The sequence below is a fragment of the Oncorhynchus tshawytscha genome, linkage group LG05 (genome assembly GCF_018296145.1).
Source record: "Oncorhynchus tshawytscha isolate Ot180627B linkage group LG05, Otsh_v2.0, whole genome shotgun sequence".
Taxonomy (NCBI): domain Eukaryota; kingdom Metazoa; phylum Chordata; class Actinopteri; order Salmoniformes; family Salmonidae; genus Oncorhynchus; species Oncorhynchus tshawytscha.
In genome coordinates, this window is record NC_056433.1 from 39,769,087 (window position 1) to 39,793,168 (window position 24,082).

Sequence of the window (24,082 nt, forward strand, 5' to 3'; positions counted from 1 at the left end):
AGAGGGCACGACAACACCTTTTACCCCTCAGGAGACGGAAAAGATTTGGCACGGTCCCCAGATCCTCAAAAAGTTCTATAGCTGCACCATCGAGAGTATCCTGACTGGTTGCATCACCGCCTAGTGTGGTAATTGCGCGACATATGACATTAAGGCGCTATAGAGGGTAGTGTGTACGGCCCAAAACATCACTGGGGCCATGCTTCCTGCCACCCAGGATCTATATACTAGGCAGTGTCAGAAGAAAGCCCCCAAAATGTTCAGAAACTCCAGTCACCCAAGTCATAGGCTGTTTTCTCTGCTACCGCATGGCAAACGGTACCGGAGTTCCAAGTCTATGACTAAAAGGCTCCTTAGCAGCTTCTACCCCCAAGCCATAAGACTGCTGAACAATTAATCAAATGGCTACCGGATTATTTACATTGACCCCCTCCATTTGTACACTGCTGCTACTCACTGTTTATTATCTATGCATCATCACTCTACCCCCACCTACATGTACAAATTACCTCAACTAACATGTACCCCACACTCTGACTCGGTACCGGTACCCCCTGTATATAAACCTCTTTATTGTTCTTCTTATTGTGTTACTTTTTTATTATTTTTTACTTTAGTTTATTTGTTAAATATTTTCTTAACTCTTTATTTCATGGCATTGTAAGTTAGCTTTTCACGGTAAGGTCAACACGTTGTATTCGGCGCACGTGACAAATAAAGTTTGATTTGATTTGATTCTCAGTACATCAACTCTAGCCCTGTAATCTGTGTTGGATGTGTGTGTCTATGGTATCATCTTAGATCCACTTAGTGCTGGATGGCCGCAGAGGTATTTTATGCTGACGTATCCACAGAAAGACACTGTGGAAAGGGTTGGTCGATACTGGAGATAGGAACCTTGTAGGGCAGAGGTATTTTATGCTGACGTATCCACAGAAAGACACTGTGGAAAGGGTTGGTCGATACTGGAGATAGGAACCTTGTAGGGCAGACTCCAGGGCCACATCAGGATTTCGAAAATGTTTTGGGACCGATTTGTTTGTCTAAAGAAATTAGCCAGAAAAAGGGCAGTTATTTGAAAGCGTATAGGACCATTATAATTTCTATATACTTTCTATCTGGTTTTGGACGTTCAAGAGTGGCCTGGAGTGTTTTTAAACCCAAAGTAACCTGGGTGAAAAGAATGGGCGAAGAGAACTCGGCTCATTCCTCTAAAAGTGGGTCAACAATGTTAGGAGAAGACCTGACCTGACCTCGCTTTCCTACTTTCTAAAAGTTCTTTATTACGTAAGCCTATTATCTTTCAGGCACAATAAGCACCCGACGGGAAAGTCAACGCGTCAATGTTTTGTACGTCGTTTGAACAAAAAAAACGGGGTTGGCATTGTCGCTGCACTATCATATCAGGGGAGGTTTGTCTGTAGATGTTTGGTGTGGCTGTATTGTTTGACTCACTCTTGGCTTAGCTGCTCAGCAACTGGGATATTTATAGACTGATAGTGTGTATTTGTATGAACTTTATTAGTGAGTGCTGGTTTACAACACTGGCTGGTCATTTCTAGTAACCATTTTTTTCTCTCTGAGAATACCACAATACACACACACAAATACACACTTAAGACATCTCAGAAGGGAAGCGGATAGAGGCTCACAATGGTCATAATATAGTCTGTGTGTGTGAGGTTGTGGACCGTTTTCCTGTAGATGGACTGTGGCATGCTGCGGTTCAGCATGCTTGCCATAGACCTGTATTTCCTTTGTGTTCGTGTCTTTTTGCAATATCTGCAATTGAGTGTCCGTGTGTGTGTCCATGACCACACAACCATGTGTTTATCAGTGATGTTTTCAGGATCAACTGGTTAAGCCGGCCTGTCTCTCCCCAGTCTTATTAACCAACGGTCTCTCTCGGTTGGTGCTGGTGCCAGGCTCCCCAGCTGGCCCCGGTGCTCCCACGTCTTCCTCCAGGAAATGCCACGTTTCTCACCTGGTCGGACCTGGGCCTCCTGGTCTGGACCTCTTGGTCTAACTACCCACATAGCAGGCATCAATGTGCTTCCAAAGCAGGCTGTGGTGGCTCCTACATATGGTCTGCCGTGTACTGGGGCTTTTCATAGTTAGTTTGCATGCCCTCGTATGTATGGACGTATGCTCTTGTGTCTCATTCTCACCACTTCCCTTCCTTTTATACGTTTGGGTCTAAGGTAGCACAGCAGATTGAGTTTTAGTTTCTGTGCCTTTTGAGAAGTGTCTTTTTTCTTTTTTTTTGCGCTGTCTTTGAAGGCTGCTGGCCATGGTTTAGAAGTGTGTGTGTTCCAGGTTTAGTCTTGTCAGATAATCAGGCTTCTGTTTTCAGGGTAGACATCGTGATCCTCATTAGCTACAGTCCCCTGTGCTCTCTCTCTCTCTCTCTCTTTCTTTCTCTCTCGCTCCCTCTCTCTCCCCTCTCTTTCTCTTTTAGTCAATACAGTCACGTATAAACAATCAGGGACACACACGGCTGATGCTGACAGTTATCAGAGGTTCAAATAAAGGAGAATTCTCCCCCTCCGGGAGTGTGTGTAAGTGAGATCTACACGTCAGAGTCCACAATTCATCTTGCAAACTTCATCCTGTTGCTTCACAATAAAACACATTTGAAACACAAACTTCGGAGTCCAACAAACACACAGGTACAGTTCTATTTGTTTGATATCCTTTCTCTGAAACATAGCACGTCAACTTCTCTGGCTCTTATTCCCCGCTGAACCCTCGATATTCTTGCTCACTCAAAATCTATGTCACCGCTCCACTACTTCTCATATTTGACATGCACAAGGCAGGAAAACAGTTGTTGGCTTATGTGCCTTTTCTAGGAGTTTGTTTCGCATTTCTGGAGCGGCCGGAATTAACGCCACGGCTCATTGTTGAAAGGGAGAGGGGATGTGGGTTTGTTTGTTTGTTTTTGATTGAATCCCCCTCCCTCCTCTCTCTCCCTCATTCTCTCTCTCTCTCCCTATCTGTGCCTGCATCTTGGAGAAGGAGGAGTAGGAACTGAGGGTTGCTTTGTGCTCCTGTCTCTGTGGGGCTCTATCTGTTTTTTTTGGAGGAGAGCTGGAAGCGGAGGTTGGCGGGCACATGTTTGCGTGTGTTTATTTGTGTGTTTGTGCTAACGCATGTGTGTGTGTGTGTGCGTGCCAGGCTGGCGCTGAGATGATGCAGAGCTATACGTCTGTGTCGTCAGCGGGCACAGTGCCCATACACCAATGCGGCTGAGACGGGCATATCACCTGACACCCGTCACAGTGGAGTGGGCATCAAAGACAATCAGATAGCAAGAAAACACCAAACCCCGCCGAGTGTGTGTCTGAGTCTGTGAAGACAGACAGCCAAGGTTCTGCTTGCCTCGCAGATATATTCCTCTCTATTCAAAGCGACTCATCTCAAACAGCACAGGCACTGTATGAATAGGACTGTGTAGTACCACAGGAACAAAATAGAGTTTTATGTCCTTGGCTTGGTGCTCCCTGGTTTATTTGAATCCCCTTATTCTCTTGGATGAACATTCTGTTCACTCTGTTGACCAGCTCTTACCAACTCCTTGATTTACAGAGGGAGAAACTTACGGACACCTACCACAACTTCCCTGAAGCGCAATACCAGAGAGGCTAGGGGACAGACAGAAACTCTACTAGAAGAAAGCCAGGCTGGCTGGCCCCTGGTGTAACCATAGTGATATACAGTAAGTGTAGGGTCCGAAGGCTAAGCCGTTTACTTCGTAGCACTTCAGCTGTACTTACACTGCCCCCGGGCTAGGAAGGTTTATAGCTGGCTTATATCACCTCTGAATAACTTTCTCTAAAAAGCACACTCACTTTACACAGAGTGTACAAAACATTAGGAATACCTTCCTAATATTGAGTTGCAACCGTTCTGCCCGCAGAACAGCCTCAATTAATCTGGGTCTTGGACTCTACAAGATGTCAAAAGCGTTCCACAGGGATGTTGGCCCATATTGACTGCAATGCTTCCCACAGTTGTGTCAAGTTGGCTGGATGTCCTTTGGGCGGTGGACCATTCTTGATATACATGGGAAACTGTTGAGCGTGAAAAACCCAGCAGTGTTGCAGTTCTTCACACACTCAAACTGGTGCGCCTGGCACCAATCGTTTGTCTTGCTCATTCACCCTCTGAATGGCACACATACACAATCCATGTCTCAATTGTCTCAATGCTTTAAAAAGCCTTATTTAAACGGTCTCCCCCCCTTTCATCTACACTGAGTGAAGTGGATTTAACAGGTGGCATCAATAAGGGATCATAGCTTCCACCTGGATTCATCCGGTCAAGTCGAATGTTTTGTACACTCAATGTAAATGTATTTAGGAAATAAGGGAAAGTACTGACAGGGACAGAAAGACAGACAGTTCTCTCTGTCACACTTCCTCCAATTGTAATCTCTCCATATGTTTTCAGCAGAGGAAAAGGACATTGAGAAACAGCCAATCCTCCCGATGTAATTTCCTCCTCCCGGATGACTTCTGGGAAATGATGTAGTCCAGGGACCGATCTAGGAACAGTTTCACTCATCCCTTGTCCAAGGCCTGCTCATCTGGGTGTGGTGTTACGACTGACCAGGAAGCTTACGCAGAATCCCCCTTTATTTCCTGTATCCTCCTCCCTGAAGGAAGTGTGAGTCTTACTATCTAGCTATCTCTCATGGGTGGAAATGATGAATCCACCCTAAGCTTAACCTCTCTGATTGGCTGCCACCGTACGTTTCACGTACCACTTCCTGAGTAGCGTTGTGGATTTCCCAGACATGCCCCAACAGAATACTCAGTACTCATTGTAGATACTCTGTCCTTAGTCATTACAAGAAAAACGAACACAAAAAACTAAAACAAATCCGCATCCAAACCCCAGTAAGAGTTATCACGGCTCAGCACAACACTGAAGGCAAATCTCCATGGTTTCACTGTCAAGCCCTATTAGTCCTATGGAGAGGAGGAAAGGGATTGAGTCATCAGATTTCAGAAATATCATAGACTCTGTTCTTTGATTAATGACTTCAGAAAGAAAAGGAGGGAACATGCCCCGATCCACATCAATGGGACTGTAGTAGAGAGAGTCATGAGTTTTATGTTCCTCGACATCCACATCACAGAGGACTTGTCATGGACCAACAACACCACCAGTCTTGTCAAGAGGGCGCAACAACGTCTCTTCTTCCTAAGGCGGCGGAAGAAATTTGTTATGCCGCCCCATGTCCTCTCCAAATACTTCTATTGTACCACCGCTGTACCTGCGGGTGCGGACGGCGCAATACCATACGTGGCGGTGATTCATCCCAACAGGATGCTCTTGAAGGTGAATCTGTAGAAGCTCGTGAGGGTCTTAGCGGCCAAGCTGAATTTCTTCAGCCTTCTGAGCTTGAAGAGGCACTGTTCCCCCTTCTTCACCACAATGTCTGTGTGAAGGGATCATTTCAGATCGTCAATGATGTGAATGCTGAGGAACTGTAGTGCGATGCAGTACTTTAGACCACTGCACCGCTCGGGAGGCCGTCGTCAGCAAACTTGATGATGGAGTTGGAGTGGTGCTTGGCCATGCAGTCGTGGGTGAACAGGGAGTACAGGATGGGCTGAGCACCCACCCCTGTGAGGCCCCAGTGTTGAGGATCAGCTTGGCGGAGGTGTTGTTGCCTACCGTCACTACTTGAGGTCAGTCTGTCAGAAAGTCCAGGACCCAGTTGAACAGTGAAGAGTTCAGACCCAGGGACCTGAGTTTAGTGATGAGCTTGGAGCTTGGGTTCTATGGTGTTGAAGGCTGAGCTGTAGTCGATGAACAGCATTCTTAGATCATTTAGGGCTGTGTGCAGTGCAATGGCGATTGCGTCAACTGTAGATCTGTTCGGGCAGTATGCAAATTGTAGTCGGTCGAGGTTGTCAGGTAAGGTGGAGGTGATATGGTCCTTAGCTGGCCTCTCAAAGCACTTTATGACGGCAGAAGTGAGTGCTAAGGGGCGATAGTCATCTAGTTCAGTTACCTTTGCTTTCTTGGGTACTGGAACAATGGTGGACCTCTTAAAGCAAGTGGGGACAACAAACTGGAATATGGAGAGATTGAATATGTCCGTAAACACTCCAGCCAGCTGGTTTGCACATGCTCGGAGGAAGCGGCTTGGGATGCCGTGCCATGCATTGTTTGCCCATGCAGCCCAACTGTAATGCGGCATTCCTCTGCAGAGGGGACTGAAGGGTCACTGTTGTTATTCCAAGAACTGTAATATAAAAGGTATTCATCAGAAAAAGTCACCAAAGCTACAGAACACTGAGTCTGTAATAAGCAGAAAAATGACCTGCTACAGGTTACCAAGCAGACAGCATTCAGCTCTACTCCAAGCTTCTTAGAAACCACTGCTGGGAAATTCCCAACTTCCAAATGTTTCATCTTTGTTTGATTAGAAATTATAAGGAGTCGTGGTAATAGTGTTCTATTTAAGAAAAAGAAAAACTAAGAAGCCCTCAGCTTCTGATGTCTGGGTTGTACTGTTTGTGTATATCACATTTATGTATAAATCCCTTCTTACATCAGCTGATGTAAGAAGTCACAATGTGCTGTACAGAAACCCAGTTTTGCACAGTGATCTCTCTCTCTCTCTCTCTCTCTCTCTCTCCCTCGCTTTCTCGCTCTGGATAGGCCTTAACAACAACAGATGCTGTAGCCAACACACACACCCACAAACCCACACGCTCACATACACACAAACGCAGCAGAGCAGCTCACAACATTTATGGGTCCAGAGAGATGACACAGATCTGTCTGCCCCCCCCCCCCACTGTTTTCATTGAACTTCGGATGGGCCATTGATCCATCTTCAGGCTCACACTCCTCTCTCTCCCGTGTGTCTCAATAACTAGAATTAGTTTAAATCTCACCCTTTCTCCCGCTGCTACGGCGACGCATAAGGCTGAAGGCTTTAGTCCGTGATGGCCATACATACGCCTCTGAATACACCTTCAAAGCACTTCAAGACGGGTTCACTCGAGGTGTTCCCTGAGTAGCGTACGTCACCACGTATCGTACGAGGGTGGAGTTAGGATGTTGTTAAACAGTATGTCGCCATTCTGCTGTTTGTAGTCCGGTCAGTAATTCCAGTCGCCTGTTGTGTATTTGGATAGGTAGGATTCCTATAGGACCTCACTCGAACAACTCTAGTCATGTTCTGGACCTCGACTCGAGTCTGGCAGGTTTATGCGGCTTTGTTTTCACGTGCCAATAATAGCGCGTGCATGGGATGGGCCGGTGCATGTATGCAGGTGTGGTGATATACATGTAAACACTGCTCGTGTTCTCTCCTCCTTTCTCTCTCTCTCTCTCCCCTGTCGGGGCGGAGTCTGCGTGAGTTCAATCTCACAGTCGACGCCTGCGACTGTGGTTGCACCCTCCTGGATGTGATAAGGCATTTTCTTTTCTCTACCTGAGCGACAGAACGTTCATATGGTTTTATTTGTTACGCCGCCCTGTCCCTTCACTGGCCAATAATGATAACCTTGCACTAACTTATCTCTTCGTTTGCTCTCTCTTACAGGAGAACGTTGACACAAGCTCCACCTCCCCGCAGCTTCGCTCAGAGATCCAAGTAAGCCCAGAATCCTCTTGCCTTGGGTCACACCACATTTATATGCGTATCGTGACATCGGCATCACATGATATATATTTATAGCCCAGTATGTGAGTTAGCTAGCTTACGTCGGAGTTACATGCTTTGTTACATCAATGTTATTTGATCCATATTGATTAAGACCTTGGCTTATGGTTGTCTTGAGCGGTACATCTATGTTACATGGCTGAATACCATGCTAAGTGCAGTACCTCCTCTGTCCACAGGAGTCCCTTGGCTTCAGCAGTGAGGTGTCCACTCCAGAGACAGAGAGAAAGTAAGGCTACAGGTCAACCCTACTTCCCTTTACATGTGTGACGGGTAATGTGCAATGCAGCGAATCTGCATTAGACTGTCAACACACGCATGCACACACACACACACACACACACATACAGTCGGACAAAAAAGTATTTAGTCAGCCACCAATTGTGCAAGTTCTCCCACTTAAAAAGATGAGAGAAAGTGTATATAACAAAGTATTGAGATACACTTTTGTTATTGACCAAATACTTATTTTCCACCATAATTTGCAAATAAATTCATTAAAAATCCTACAATGTGAATTTCTGGATTTTCCCCCTCATTTTGTCAGTCATAGTTGAAGTGTACCTATGATGAAAATTACAGGCCTCTCTCATCTTTTTAAGTGGGAGAACTTGCACAATTGGTGGCTGACTAAATACTTTTTTGCCCCACTGTATGTGGGTCATGAATCGTGTTTATCCTTGCAGCATGTCCAGAGCTATGGTGTGAGGGGATAAGCGTCTCCAGATAGCAGCTCGTGACAACATCTGACTATACACCCGCTGAGGGCCAGAGACCTTGCCCATGGGGACTGACTGGGCTCTTAGACAGGAGTTATGCAAAGGAGTTAGGGACAGTGGAGGAGACCTTACAGTCAGCCTATGGCCCAGTCACTGCCCTGTGTCTCTTGTGACTGACACATAACCAAAAAAAACACACAGTCACGCAGAGTGACTCAAGTCTAACTCCCTCCTCTCTGTAACGGCCTCCTTTGGCTGAAGGAAGGCCAGCCCAGCTCTGCCTCGCTTTTACTCAGTCCTCAGGGCCCATTCTATGGCCCTCCAGGCTTCCTTCCTCCCATTTTGTCAGCTGGAGTGTAGGGAGACAGGGGGAGAGATAAGGGGAGATGGGCCGATTACAACAGGCTAGCGAGTAGGACGGGATGGGGGTATGGGTGGGGTACTGTTCATAGGTTCCTGTCCCCCCCCCCCTGAATTCCTGGAGTATGTGTGCGTGTGTTATTCACTGGGACCTGCCACCTCCCAGGTCTTCATGAGCCAGTCATCAAACACTCAACCAAGTCCTGTGTTGTTCATCACTATGACAGTTGTATTTCCTGTGACAGTCCTTAAAAGACGTCTCTCTGTCCCAGACGTAACAGCATTGTTTGCGTTGGGGGGGGTAGAGTGATTTAGTCGTGAAGGCGGAACAGAGGAATGGCTATAGGGACTGTGAGGGAAGTTCAGTTTAGAGTCCCCACTCCCCATACAGTCCTAAGGTAAAATTCGATGGAGTTGGTCTGTTCACGTGACGCCCACGCGCAACCGGGGAACCACATACCAGACGTAGTATGTCTGCTCCCATCTCCCTGTGTGTTGTACTGTAGGAATTTAAGCTGGGACTGGGACTGATAGGAACCAGATGAATGACATACTCTCCAGAGGGAGGGAGGGAGGCCCCTTGGTGTATATTTTCCCTCTCTCCTCTTAGGTTCTCACCCCCACCATATTCTCTCTACCCTAAAGCCCCTCTTTGGAGCTCATTTTACCCTAGAGCTTTCTACCTAACCCCTTCCCCTCGCCATACCCCCTAAAGCTTCATCATTGAAAGGGAATCTTGGTTTCCTCCCTGGCATGTTCTCCCCCCCACCCCTACCCATTTCAAGTATCAGTGACCCCTTGCTTGCCATTTCCTCTCCGAAGAAAAAGTATCACCCTGTCTCCCCTCTATCCTACCCATTGACTTGTGCTATTGCTGACAGATAGACAGGACTTTCTCCTCGCTCCCTCCATTGCTTTCCCCAACCTGGACTAGACGTAACATAGTAAACGGGAGACTCAAATTAGTATGATATGTTACGTTTGGTATGGAATGTATTCATTTGTGGATGTCCATCATCTATTTCGTGTGATATGTTACGAATTACAATTTGTATAAGTTGTGAATTACAATCTGCATGATACTGTATGTTACGAATTTGCATTCTTACAATATCTTATGATTTGCAATACATATGCTATTTTACGAATGACTAGTTCTTGCGGCTAACATTAGCTAGGCTAGCGGTTAAGGTTAGGGTTAATGTTAAGAATCAGGTTAAAGGGTTACGTTTAGGGGAATGGTTAGCTAACATGCTAAGTAGTTGTTAAAGTAGCTAAACTGTAATAAGTAGATGCAAAGTTGCTAATTCGTTCAAATGCTAAATTAGTCCATGATGAGATTCGAAGGCAAACCTTGGGCTGCTAGACGTTCACGTTATCCACCCCGACCAACCACCCTCCTTTTGTTTTTACCTTAATTTACTATCTGTCTTATGAAACCATATCAAACGTAACATATAGTAAATTGAGTATCCCAGATTTTTGTTTACTATGTTACGTTTTGTCTATGAGACCAAGCTGCTTTCTCCCTCGCTTTAAAGCATTCCTGTCCTGCTCTGGTCCCATCATCACCGTCTCCCTCGGGACAATGGCCCACAGGAGATTACCCAGACTTCCTCTGGGCATATCACCCTGCCTGCCATCCTGCCTGTTTCAACCCTACATTGGCAGGAAGTCGGCACAACTCCCACAATGCACGGCATGGGTCTCAGAGTGAGGTGATGACATAGGGTGCTCAGGACACAAACGAACGCCAACGTTTTAAGGGACCAAATAGAGAACTTCCCCTTTGGATTGATTGATCGCCACACAATGTTGGCTGTGGAGAGAGACAGGCTTATTGTTAGGAAAGGGCAGCAAAGGTTACACGTTTTTGATGGACATCCAAGAATAATGCTTGGTTGGCCAGCAGAGCGGTCAATTACTTTGATATGGTTTCAAAGGGCCAGAGTGGAAGTACACTGAACAAAAATATTAACTCAACATGGAAAGTGTTGGTATCATGTTTCATGAGCTGAAATAGAAGATCCCATGAATGTTCCATACGCACAAAAAGCATCACTGTTAGTGAGCATTTCTCCTTTGCCAAGATAATCCATCCACCTGACAGGTGTGGCATATTTTAGAAGCTGATTAAACATCAGGATCATTACACAGGTGCACCTTGTGTTGGGGACAATAAAAGACCACTCTAAAATGTGCAGTTTTGTCACACAACATAATGCCACAGATGTCTCAAGTTTTAATGGTGGACATTCCTGACAGTGAGAATGTGCACTAGAGCTGTTGCCAGAGAATTGAATGTTAATTTCTCGACCATAAGCCGCCTCCACTATTGTTTTAGAAAATTTGGCAGTACATCCAACCGGCCTCACAACAGCAGAAAACGTGTACCAACGCCAGCCCAGGATCTCCCCATCCGTCTCCTTCACCTGCGGGATCGTCTGAGACCAGCCACCTGGACAGCTGATGAAACTGTGGGTGTCAACTGAATAATTTCTGCACAAACTGTCAGAAACCGTCTCAGGGAAGCTCATCCACGTGCTCGTTGTCCTCACCAGGCACTTGACCTGACTGAAGTTTGGCGTCGTAACCGACTTCAGTGGGAAAATGCTCACCTTCGATGGCCACTGGCATGCTGGAGAAGTGTGCTCTTCATGGATGAATCCCAGTTTCAGCTGTGCCGGGCAGATGGCAGACAGTGTGTACGGCATCGTGTGGGCAAGTGGTTTGCTAATGTCAACGTTGAACAGTGCCCCATGGAGGCAGTGTGGTTATGGTATGGGCAGGCATAAGCTACAGACAATGAACACAATTGCGTTTTATCAATAGCAATTTGAATGCACAGAGATACCGTGACGAGATCCTGAGGCCCATTGTCGTGCCGTTCATCCCCCGCCATCACCTCATGACGAAAGGATCTGTTCACAATTCCTGGAAGCTGAACATTTTCCAGTTTTCCCATGGCCTGCATACTCACCAGAAATGTCACCCATTGAGCATGTTTGGGATGCTCTGGATCGACATGTACGACAGCGTGTTCCAGTTCCCGCCACAATATCCAGCAACTTTGCACAGCCATTGAAGACGAGTGGAACAACATTCAATAGGCTACAATCAACAGCCTGATCAACTCTATGCGAAGGAGATGTATCGCGCTGCAATGAGGCAAATGGTGGTCACACCAGATACGGACGGGTTTTCTGATCCACACCACTACTTTTTTTTTTTAAAGATATCTGTGACCACAGATGCATACTGTATCTGGATTTCCAGTCATGTGACATACATAATGCATTTATTTCAATTGACTGATTTCCTTATATGAACTGTAACACTGTAAAATCTTTGACATTTGACATGTATATTTTGGTTCAGTGTAGTTTGCTTTTATGTGAGTGCTGTCAATATACCTTTGTTGGAGGGTTTAAAGGTGTCCTCCCTTCTCTTTAAGATCAAGAGATTATTTCTTTAAGATCAGCGATTTGCATGCAAGACTATCCCATACAATGTGAATGTCTTGTTTGGGCAACTGTGCAATATTTGAGCATGTGTTATCAGCATAATCTATCACACGAGGCGCAATGTTGTGCCCCGCATGGAACTTGAACATACTGTTTGTCAGAGAACACGGCACTTTGACAACTAGTGTGCGTGCATGCTGTGTGTCCTGTCATATGACTGTCCTGCAGCGCTCTCATAGAGGATATCCCTGTGACCTCTGACCTTTACCTCTAGAGGGGTCACCCTACCGGTCTTCTTGTGGGTTATGTCTCCACTTCTTTAGGGTTAGCTGTTCTCATTGTCCCTCCCCGATCACTGGAAACCCCTCACACACGCACACACACACACACACACACACACACACACAGCCGGATGCCAGGGGCTCTGTGGTCTAGCTATGTCTTTTTTCCACAGGATGAGGGCAGCTGTTGACAGTTCGATATATAATACACAAGCCAAATCATGTCACATGACACAGGGAGTTCTATAATTATTAGGTCATCTTTTCTCTTAGAGAGCTGCTGGGTCGCACCATCCAGTCTCTCGTTGACATTCTCGGGCCAGTGATTTACCGCACTGTTGGCTCATTGTAGGGACTCCTGTTGTTAAATTGGACACCATGCTGTGTTTGTGCTTGCGTGCATGCATATTTCTCCCTGGCTGCCGTACTCCTCTCAGAGGGTTGTTTGTGTGTTTGTGGACATAGAGAAGCTTAGTACTGGCATAGCACTGTACAATTTGTCCTCATTTAATCTCCACATAGAACTCTGAAAATATCAACTAAAATACCAGCTTTCAGTTCTAGTAATCTCAGTCTAATTTCCCCAGGCTATTTCCTCACTGCAGTGGTGAGGCATAGGACCAATGTTCCCTCTAAGCTGCGCACGGGCACTGGCACACATCTCCCCGGGACTGCTGTGCAGAAGAAATCACAGCCTGCGCAGAGAAGCACGAGATTGAACAGCACTCAAGAGTTTTCCCCTTCAGTTAACACTATTAATGTTTCCCTTTACTGTGGGATTTGTGATCGAATCAACGCAATATTAGGCACTTTCAATGCAACACACCGAAACAAAAAGAATTATGCAAGACTTAGTATGCAAAACGAAATATGCAGAACACATCGGAGTAGGATTCTACACAGACCGGTGAGGCATAACCAATCAGAACTGCAGTAGGCCTATATGCAAATAGACCATTGCCAAATATGGATCTTTGCCATTCACTTTGAACTGGACTGTGTTTACAGCATGAGCAGACTTGAGCCAATGTGCTTGTTGTGAGATCAAAGTGAGAGCTGCATGTAGCCACGTGTGCACATTTGTTCATATCAATAAGTTGTATTCAGCAATGGGGGAGTGACTGATTCCTACAAGATCACAGAACTTATATATTTCTCGACATCTTTGAAAAGCAGGTCAGTTAAAGAGATTTTATTTTGTCCTAATGGGTCAGTATTGTATTTTGAGAGACTTGAATAAGCTAATCAACCAATAGGCAGAGGGTAGCCTCATTTGTCTGATTCTCTGTAATAATGGTATGGGAATAACAATGCATTTTATTTTTATCTTGCATCAAACAACACAATACTTTCAGTCACTTCCCTGTCTGACTAATAAGTGGATGGACAGGTTAATGTCAAGCCCTGCATGTTTATTTCAAAAGTCTCATGGAATGTAGGCCTAAATGAAACACCACACATTGTCCTGCTACTGTAGGCTGAATGATAGAAAAGCTATTTCCATGTTAAAAATGTTATGGGATGCATTTTCTCCATTGTTTTTGATGGTAGTCCACTCTGGTATGCCTACATTATGATCAAATAGCCACAGTAGCCTACATGGTCACTATTAAAAGTGGAACTTAAAGTGAGCACAGCCTAAGTGTTCACAGTAAACGCATGCTGGAAGTTGCACAGACTTTTTCGCTCAGCCGACCTGAAATGTGCTCAGTGCCACATTTTTTGGTGGAGAGAACATTGCATGGGATACACACCCAGCACAGTGCAGGAAGGTTACACCAGATTCAAGGCGATATTCAACATTTGTTCATTAAAAGGGGCCCATCTCGCTCTCCCAGAAGCCGGGCTGGTGCGTAAAACCCCCGAATTCAGACAAACAAAAGGAGTGATGGGTCCACACAGGAAGATGTCCGCATAAAAGCTCACATCATGTTCTTATTCATTTCACTGCATCGGGGATAGCGTACACATTCCTTTCGTTTTTTGCAGTCTTCTTCAGTGTATAGGTACAATTGTATTTGAATGGAAAGAAAACGTCCACTAGGGGCTACGGTGAGCGCCACTCCGATCAAGTAGACGGGGATGGCGGATGTGCGTAAGCCACGAGCTTCCGAGGATCGCGCGATCAATCCCAGGCTTAGGCACTCGGTTTTTATTTGAAACCCTATCCTAAACCTTAACCCTTACTTTAACCGGTCTGAGTTAAAGGCCAAAAAAATGATGGACAAATATAGAATAGTGAAAGTCAGACCATGAGATCTTGATGCGCAGAGAGAGATTAGTCCACGACTAAAACTCTTCACCCCACAGGGAAAGTGAAAGGCACGAACTGCGTACTGTGTGGTCATTTTAAGCACACAACATGGGAGCCACTGCCACAGACTCAGTGTGTGGAACGTTTGGAACCAAACTAAAGGGTTTTAAAACAGGCCTGCCTCTCTGTACTATCTTATACAATTGTAAGACAAAGCAGAAGTGAAGTGCAAACAGTTACAGGGTGTATGCGTGTGCTTGCGTGTGTAATAATTGACAGAGCGTGGGAGCGGAGGGCAAGACACCAGCAGAAAGACCCAGTGAGTAAGTCCCATTAGCATTAGCTAGGGCCCTCGCTAGCACACTGGGGCCTAGCGCTGAGCGAGAGAGAGAATAGAAAGATGGGGGATAGAGATAGAGGAGGGGGCGGCGTGGAGGGGGCAAGCATACAGGCCTCCATTAATAGCTTCTCATTATGTTGCCATGGCAGCCAACCTTTAAACATCCCTAAACCTTCCCGTAGAGTCCAGAAGGCTGTCACTTCTACTACACGCATACACAGAAGACGGGGAGACCTGTCGGACTTGGTTTGTTTCTGCCCCAAACCCACACGTGCCTCGCTCACTGAACTGACAGCCACCTGTCTCTACCTCTCTGCACGCATCAGCGAGTGTGTTTGTGTGTGTATGTGTATGTGTTCGTGCGTGCATCCACTTGATGTGTTTAACAGGTGCCTGTTTATCGATAATTGGAAGAAGATAACATGAATAACATGAACATGAAGTGCAGCGTCTGGATGCTCCTCATTAGTCACATCAGACCAACAAATATTTTTAACATCCTCCACTATTTTAGTCCCAGCTGTTGGAACTTTTTATCAAGATTTATTCAAAAAGTATCATTCTGAGGCAGCTTACCCCTATACATATCTACCTCTATCGATCCATATCTACCTCTATCGATCCCTGCACATTGTAAATGTGGTACTGGAACTGACCCTGTGTACAGTGTGCTTAGTTACTTTATCGTGTTATTCTTATGTCTTATTGTTATGTCTCGTGTGCAGTAACTATCGAGTTGTCAAAAATTGAGACTGTCTCATTCCAGTAACTTTCCACGTCTCTCTCTCTCTCTCTCTCTCTCTCTCTCTCTCTCTCTCTCTCTCTCTCTCTCTCTCTCTCTCTCTCTCTCTCTCTCTCTCTCTCTCTCTCTCTCTCTCTCTCTCTCTCTCTCTCTCTCTCTCTCTCTCTCTCTCTCTCTCTCTCTCTCTCTCTCTCTCTCTCTCTCTCTCTCTCTCTCTCTCTCTCTCTCTCTCTCTCTCTCTCTCTCTCTCTCTCTCTCTCTCTCTCTCTCTCTCTCTCTCTCTCAGGAGGGAAGTGGAAACACAAACATGCTTAGTCTGCCCAGTGGTTTTCTCTCTGTCTGCTCTTCTCCTTCTCTCTTCCCTTCTTCATTCACTCTTTTCTCATCTTCCTGTCATCCATTTCCTCCTCTTCCTCTCATCACCTCGCTCCCCACTCATTCCCACCTATTCAACGCCTCTCCTCTGTGGATATCTCGGCCCTGAGCTCCTCAGGTGCCAGCCTGTGTGTGTGTCTATAGAGCCCCACCACTGTCCTCTAGTGGTGAAGACACTGAGCAGCAGCCAGAGTAAAAACCTCAGCAGCATCACGTCAACACAGCGGCATATGTTCTTTCTTAGAGGGACGGGGGAAGGCCGGGATTGACTGGAAGTCCCCAGTGCTAGAGAAGTGATGGTGTGTGATGCTAAGAGGAGAGGAGGGTCTATCTGCCAGACGTTAACTCTCTCTCTCTCTTCTCTTCTCTCTGACTGGTCTGTTCTTTCCAGGATGTCTCTGCAGAAGTCCAGCTCTGAAGACAGAGGTTAGTAGCAGTTCAACTTTTACAAAAAAATACTCCTGTTTTCTCTTACTGTTTCCAGCTTCCTAGCAGGGTTGGAGTCTATTATATTTCAGTGAGTTAATAAATCAACTAAAATTGTATTTATACATTGTATTTATACATTGACCATACCCCGTTATGTTCTGTTGTGATATTACGTTATGTTCTGTTGTGATATACTAACCCTGCAAGCTACAGCAGTTATTTGCCATTATGTGTGCGAATTGAAACTGCTTTCATGTGTGTTGGCATTAACTCAGGGGCTAACTCTCAGCCTTATGAGGGAGAGAGAGGGGAGGGGAGGGAACCAATTAGTGTGAGAGAGAGAACAGAGTAGTGTGAGAGAGAGAACAGAGTAGTGTGTGAGAGAGAACAGAGTAGTGAGAGAGAGAACAGAGTAGAGAGAGAGAGCATAGTAGTGAGAGAGGGAGAGAGAGAGAGAACAGAGTAGTGAGAGTGAGAGAGGGAGAGAGAGAGAGAACAGAGTAGTGAGAGAGAGAGAGCGAGAGAGAGAGAGAACAGAGTAGTGAGAGAGAGAGCGAGAGAACAGCGTAGTGTGAGAGAGAACAGAGTAGTGAGAGAGAACAGAGTAGTGAGAGAGAACAGAGTAGTGAGAGAGAACAGAGTAGTGAGAGAGAGAACAGAGTAGTGAGAAAGAGAACAGAGTAGTGAGAGAGAGAGAGAGAACAGAGTAGTGAGAGAGAGAGAGAACAGAGTAGTGAGAGAAGGAGAGAGAGAACAGAGTATTGAGAGAGAGAGAGAACAGAGTATTGAGAGAGAGAGAGAACAGAGTAGCGAGAGAGAGAGAACAGAGTAGTGAGAGAAGGAGAGAGAGAACAGAGTAGTGAGAGAAGGAGAGAGAGAACAGAGTAGTGAGAGAGAGAGAGCAAGAGAAAAAGGGGTGGGAATCAAAGAACCAGGGAGAGAATAACAGTGGGGTTAAACACTCATGAGATATTGTCATGCTGACCTTCAGCTTGTTGTGGCTGTAGTTTTTTTATTCCAGCTAGACAGACAAGATCACACGCAGCCCTAAGACTTTAGAGAGAAACAGCTCTCCTCAGCCCTTACATACAAATGTCACCTGGCGGAGCTGCCCACTTTCAGAGCCTATCCCCAGACAGGTGACTCAGGGGATAGAGAAGTCATGCACACACGTGTAGACACACACACACACTCCTTTACACGGTTTATAATGATGGGAAAATGGTAGGTCCCATTGTGTTTGGCTTTATCAGAGAAAACATTGAGCTTATTTTCTATTACCCGGCAACACTGGGTCCGTCTTAAGGAAGTGTGTGTGCCTTTTGAGTGTGTGTTCTAGCGTTGTCTGACTGAAGCTCTCTCTCCCTGTTCCTCGTAGGCAAATGGGACAATAAGAAGAAGAACAAGTCCTTCTGGCAGAACTTTCGCAAGACGTCACAGAAGGGAGTCATGCGGCAGACTTCGAAAGGTACGGCAGGATTACGCTTTTTGGTACAGCGTGTTATTTTCCTAAATTTTAATAGCATACTTATTATCTAATAATGACTCATTTTGTCCCGTTTTGAATGTGTTTCCATACTACTTTATGTCATGCCCCAGCTGTTTTAGTGACCCCTCATTCTCTGACCGTCTAGGAGAGGACATAGGCTACGTGGCCAGTGAGATCACCATGAGTGACGAAGAGCGCATCCAGCTGATGATGATGGTGAAGGAGAAGATGATCACTGTTGAAGAGGCTTTAGCTCGGGTAGGAACCCCCTCACCCACCCTCTTCTCTGTACCCCCTACACCCATTCCCCACTCTCCTCTCCAGGCTCCTCCTGGGGCATACAGGCAGTGCCTGGAGGGGACCTCCACCCCACCCACAGCCTGACCCCAGCCCCAGCTCCCCCACTGCAACGTGGTCTCGACCGGCTCCAAGCCTACCAACTCGCCCGCCTCATCCCGCAAGCTCCATATCCAGCTCTCACTAAAATGACTTACTCTTATTAACTATTCACCGAGCTTTCATTATAACCCTGCACGGCTCTTTATCTTTGACAAAACACGCCCACGCCACCCCAATCCCCTGTCCGAGAAGGGCGCCTGGGGGTCACTCGCAGTGTTTATGTGTGGTCCTGTTCACTCTGTTGGGGGTAGCTGGACATGTTAGCTCTGTAGCCCTGTAGTCCTGTAGAACTAGGTCTCTCTTCAAGGCAGACGTTGATTTTCCTCCACCTCTTCCTGTATCGCTGGTGTATCATTGGGTGCTGGCCTGACCTCCACCCTTCTCCACTGCGGTTGACACTTAAACAAACCAATCCGGTTCTGGAATCTGCCCGTGGTTAGGGATGGGCACGATTATTTTGAATATTTTGAATTTTCCCGAATGGACGTTAGTATTCGTTTAATTGCAAGAGTATTCGTTTTAGAAAGAAAAAAATACAGGCCTATTAATGAAAAGGCTTTGTCTAAAATCAAATGTAATTATCTGTAACATTGCTACATATAAGGACAGACAGACCATGACATTAGACCGTTTTAGTTCCCACCGTAGAAAAGTAATATGGGTAACCTACACACTTTTCACAAGTAGCTTGTTATTGTCGGTCAAAGCAGCACTACTGTCAGAGGCTCCTCCATGTGTAGCAAGTGACGCGTGATATTTCGAATCAATTCCAAATGGAATTGCAATTAGGGAATTAAGTTGACTAAATGAGAAGGAGTAGGCTACAATGTTCAACCAACAGGTAGGTGGTTTAATATGAATGGAGTTGTTGTAGAGAAGGATGGGGAGCGCAGCCTTAATTAGCCTTGCTATGCAAGCTAGCTGGCTAACTAACTTAGCTGACTGCTGTAGCTAGCTAGCTTCTTTACATCGATGTAATGCAGTCAAGATAGACACTACCAGATGAGATGATACTGTTGTAGATAACCTGTCGGAGCCACAAGTTTGTCTCGTTAGTTTGGCAACTTTCTCTCTCCCTCCGTGTCAGACCTGACCGGCCCCTGCTCCTCTCACGCCCCTCCCCCTGCTCCTCTCACTCCTCTCCCCCTGCTCCTCTCACGCCCCTCCCCCTGCTCCTCTCACTCCTCTCCCCCTGCTCCTTTCACTCCCATCCCCCTGCTCCTTTCACTCCCATCCCCCTGCTCCTCTCACGCCCCTCCCCTGCTCCTCTCACGCCCCTCCCCCTGCTCCTCTCACGCCCATCCCCCTGCTCCTCTCACGCCCCTCCCCTGCTCCTCTCACGCTCCTCCCCCTGCTCCTCTCATGCCTCTCCCCCTGCTCCTCTCACACCCCTCCCCCTGCTCCTCTCACGCCCCTCCCCTGCTCCTCTCACGCCCCTCCCCCTGCTCCTCTCTCATGCCCTCTCCCCCTCCCCCTGCTCCTCTCACGCCCCTCCCCTGCTCCTCTCACGCCCCTCCCCCGCCCATCTGTTCTGAAACAACAAGCAGTGCGCTGCCTCTCCTGAATCGTTAGAGCAAGTCCCCATTGACGTTGAAAAATATATATATGAGTTTTCTTTAAAACACATGTATTTCACCTATCCAGAGTTCCAAAAATGTTTTTAGGATATTATTCGGATAGTGAAATCATTTCAAATGCCCATCCCTGCTCTGTGGACAGTTGTTTTGTCTTGTGACCGTGTATGTTTGTGTCGACGGACTTGTGACCTTTGTGTGCGTGTGTGTGTGAGCGTGTGTGTGTGTGTGTGGCATCCTACGTTTGTGTATTGGTGTTCGTTTGTGTGTGTGTGGAGGAGTAGCTGTTTCTATAGTGAGAGTGGGCCATCGTCCCCTGCCCTCCCTTCTCGCTAAACTCTTCTTCTCCTATAGCTGAAGGAGTATGAGAGCCACAGCAGACAGTCCAGCAGTACTGACACTGCAGAGTGGACTGACGGCTCCAGTCCCAATCTAAACCAGTCCTCTAACTGCAACGTAAGTACCTCTCTGAACTCTGACCTTTTGACCGACCTTTCACCTCTCACCCCCGTGACCCTCAGGATCAAAGCCCCACAAAGGAGCAGCCATCTTTGTGTGCTTGTCACCTGGGAGTATTTGTGTGTGTGAGAATGCGTGTATAAGATCATTGGCAGTCACGTCCCTTCTCTAACTAACCTGGATATTATGACATAACCCCAGACATACCGCATCCCGCTTGTGTTGACACCCCATTCGGTGTGTACACTGTAAAGGGTTTGCCGTAAATTTGACAGTAACTTACAGGCAGCTAAATGGCAACTAAAAGTCTGTATTTCATATTACAGTACACCTACTGTAATATAAATACGGTATCAATGCATGTACCTTATAATGCCATACAGTACAATACAGTAAAATTGACTGTATTATACTGTAAAAAAAAAAAAAGTTAATGCTACTGTAATCAAATGAATGAAATCCGTTGAGGGGGAGGGGTTTGTATTTCAGTGTGTCCCTGTAATTACAAGGGATTGGTCAAGCAGGTCGGCTGCGTGGCGAAGTGTTCACACATTACAGTATATTAATGAATGATTTGTGTTTTATATGACTTGCACTTCCAAAGGCTTCCAATCAGTGACTACAGGGCAAAGCAGAATGAAAGGACCGTTTAAGGTTAAGACTTTCTGCCTCTTCAGTCTGTCCCTTATACACATCTGATGGTGCACTATAACCGCATAAGCCTTAAGTTGGTACAGCATTCTCACTCACGGGTGAAACACATATAGGCAAACTTCAGAATGTGTTAATGAGACAGAGACAATACCATGCACCAACTAGTGGTCAAAAGGTTTATGGCATTCCAAAGATACGGCACGGTACTGTATTCTGTGGGGTGGAATTACAGCACCATTTGAAATGCAGCAATTATTTCCCAGCTCACAACATTTTCCCACAATGCACCATCATTTGCAGCACGCTGCAGTAAAACTTTTCAGAGTATTTTCCTGCTGATGATACCCCAAATGACTGTATGAATGACAGTTTTCCGTTACAGTGTAGTGAAGACAGTAATCCTGTATGACTGGGATTAGCCAATCAGTGTGGCCTTAGATTAGTGTGCGACTCAAAGTGCCAAGGCACCTGTCACACTCAAGCCAGCCAATGTTACTTAGACCGGGGCAGGCGTCATCAGAGGTCACCCACATTGGACAGGGCTTGGCTGAATACTGTTTGCAGGGTGATTACTGATTACGTTACTCCACAATGACTGGTTTTAGTCGTGTTAAATCTCTCCTGTGTAAAATCCCCTGAGCTTCCCACCCCTACCCTCCCCTTGCTCTTTTATCCGGCAGCAGACTATATGGTATGCCCGCCCATGCATAAAACATTTTTTATTTAAAAAAAAACTTTTATTTAATTAGGCAAGTCAGTTAAGAACAAATTCTTATTTACAATGACTGCCCACACCGGCCAAACCCGGACGACACTGGGCCAGTTATGCACCGCCCTATGGGACTCCCGGTCACGGCCGGTTGTGATACAGCCTGGATTTGAACCAGTGTGTCTGTAGTGATGCCTCTAGCACTGAGATGCAGTGCCTTAGACCCCTGCGCCACTCGGGAGCCCGAACCTGCCTCCCTCCCTCCTTCTGGGTCATAGTAATCATGTAAGGTGTGATCAGGATAGGATCAGTGTCCTGGTTGTCAGGGGCCCACAGGGCATGCTCATACCCAGGCTGAGGCACTCTTTCCGAGTTAGGAGAGGTGGCCATGTGTGGGGTCCCTGTTTGGGCTAGGCAGATGTATTGTCACTCACAAGGATGGAACGGCGCTGCCTTCTACTGTGGAGAATAATACATGTGTTGTATATTGGCTTCCGCCCTGAAGAGCAAATAGTGAGCTGACTTGGGCCATGAGGTTTGCATCATCATCAGCATAATGCATGTCATAGTAAGCTTTACTGTAGTCCTAAAGATGAACTCTGAACAGAGAACTGATTTCCATCCAACCCCGGCCCTCATTTCATAGTGAACCTTTCCAGAAGTTCACACTGTGACTTTTCCCCCTTCTTTAATTGTAAGTCAGTGCTGGAAGTAAATGTAAATGTGTCCAGCTGTGGTCAGTAAAGGCCAGGCCCTGGACCTCTCAGTCCTTTTGAAGTGTCCCTCCAAGCCATGGGGTTTAGTTTGTCCTTAGTGACAGGTCACAGAACACGGCCTCACCCGGAGGATACTGCTTGTTATTGGAGTGGATCCTCAAGGCGGATGTGAGGGGTTGGTTTGGATGGAGACTAGTTGTACTCACTGATGATCGTTCAAATCCAATGCTTCTTTCTTGCTGGGCCAAGTCAAGCTCTGTTGTCCTCTTGGGTTTAGCCTCGCGGCCCACTAGATTGGTGGCTCTGTGTGTGTGTGTGTGTGTGTGGGGGGGGGGCATCACAGGGGATAGACACATTGGCTGGCAGGCTAAATGGAGGACTGTGTGTGTACACATTGGGCTTTCAGATGTACTGGAGATCAATAGCTCTGAAGCAGAACCGGGTCCAGATGGGACCTTTTGCCTCACAAGCACCCCCACACACACGAACCAAGACACACAGATGTTTTTGTACTTCTATCCTCGTGGGGATCCAACATTATTTAAAAATCACATTTTCCCTAACTCTTACCATAACCCTAACCTTAACCCAAACCTTAAACCTAACTCCTAACCCTAAACCTTACCCTAACCCTAATTGTAACCCTAACCCTGAACCTAACCCCTAAGCTTAAAACAGCCTTTGTGCTCATGGGGATGTGGGAAATGTCTCCACGAGGGAGAATTTTCCTTGTTTTACTATCCTTGTAGGGACTTTTGGGGATTTCAGGTCCCCACAAGGATAGAAGAACCGACCCAGTCTCTCTCTCTTTCTCTCACTCACACACACACACACACACACACACACAGAGAGAGAGGCAGAGACAGAAACACTCACAGAGCCACATCTTCCTGTGAAGATGGTCATGGATACACATCACAAAAGCACCATCTGGATACCCAAATATTTATATGCACATATGTGTTGCTGTGGAAACCCAGCTGCTAACAGCTGGAGCTCAACATTCCCTTCCTTCTGAATGATCAGCAGTCTTAACATCTGCCCTCGACTGCCTAGAATTGTTTGCCCTCTCGCATGCTATCGCGTGTATGCTACATTTCCCTTTCCATTATTAATTAGCCAATTGCGTCCTTCCACTCTGAAGACGTCTGTTCTAGCATGGTGCACCCACAGCCTTGACACCAAGCTGCCTTCAGTCCTGCTCTGGGCTCTGTGGATATTCTGGACAAGACCCTGTCATGCTTTCAAACAGCTTTCACACGCAAGTAAAGTAAATGAGAAAGTCCTGTTGTAAGGACTTGTGCAGAGAGCTGCCTCCAAGCCTGGTCTGTGGTGCAGTATGGCTCTGCCTGGTATTTGATGTGGCGCTGCAGGCAGGGCCCTAGCAAGCTGTTAATCCTCTCCATGCTCTCGGCTGCCACAGGCCTC

General features: G+C 46.5%; 1 protein-coding gene across 6 annotated transcripts in view; it reads left to right on the top strand.

The window, feature by feature from the left end:
* Positions 1-24,082, top strand: part of LOC112232980 (SAM and SH3 domain-containing protein 1-like) — a 309,663-nt gene that overhangs the window by 245,685 nt on the left and 39,896 nt on the right. For 5 of the 6 annotated variants that reach the window (XM_042321897.1, XM_042321896.1, XM_042321902.1 and 2 more), the window contains exons 3-8: positions 7,571-7,621; positions 7,870-7,919; positions 16,617-16,651; positions 18,033-18,122; positions 18,289-18,401; positions 20,471-20,572. In XM_042321897.1, coding sequence (XP_042177831.1) covers positions 7,571-7,621; positions 7,870-7,919; positions 16,617-16,651; positions 18,033-18,122; positions 18,289-18,401; positions 20,471-20,572 — 441 coding nt within the window. The remainder of the gene's footprint in view (positions 1-7,570; positions 7,622-7,869; positions 7,920-16,616; positions 16,652-18,032; positions 18,123-18,288; positions 18,402-20,470; positions 20,573-24,082) is intronic. The other variant, XM_042321899.1, reaches the window with a different exon arrangement.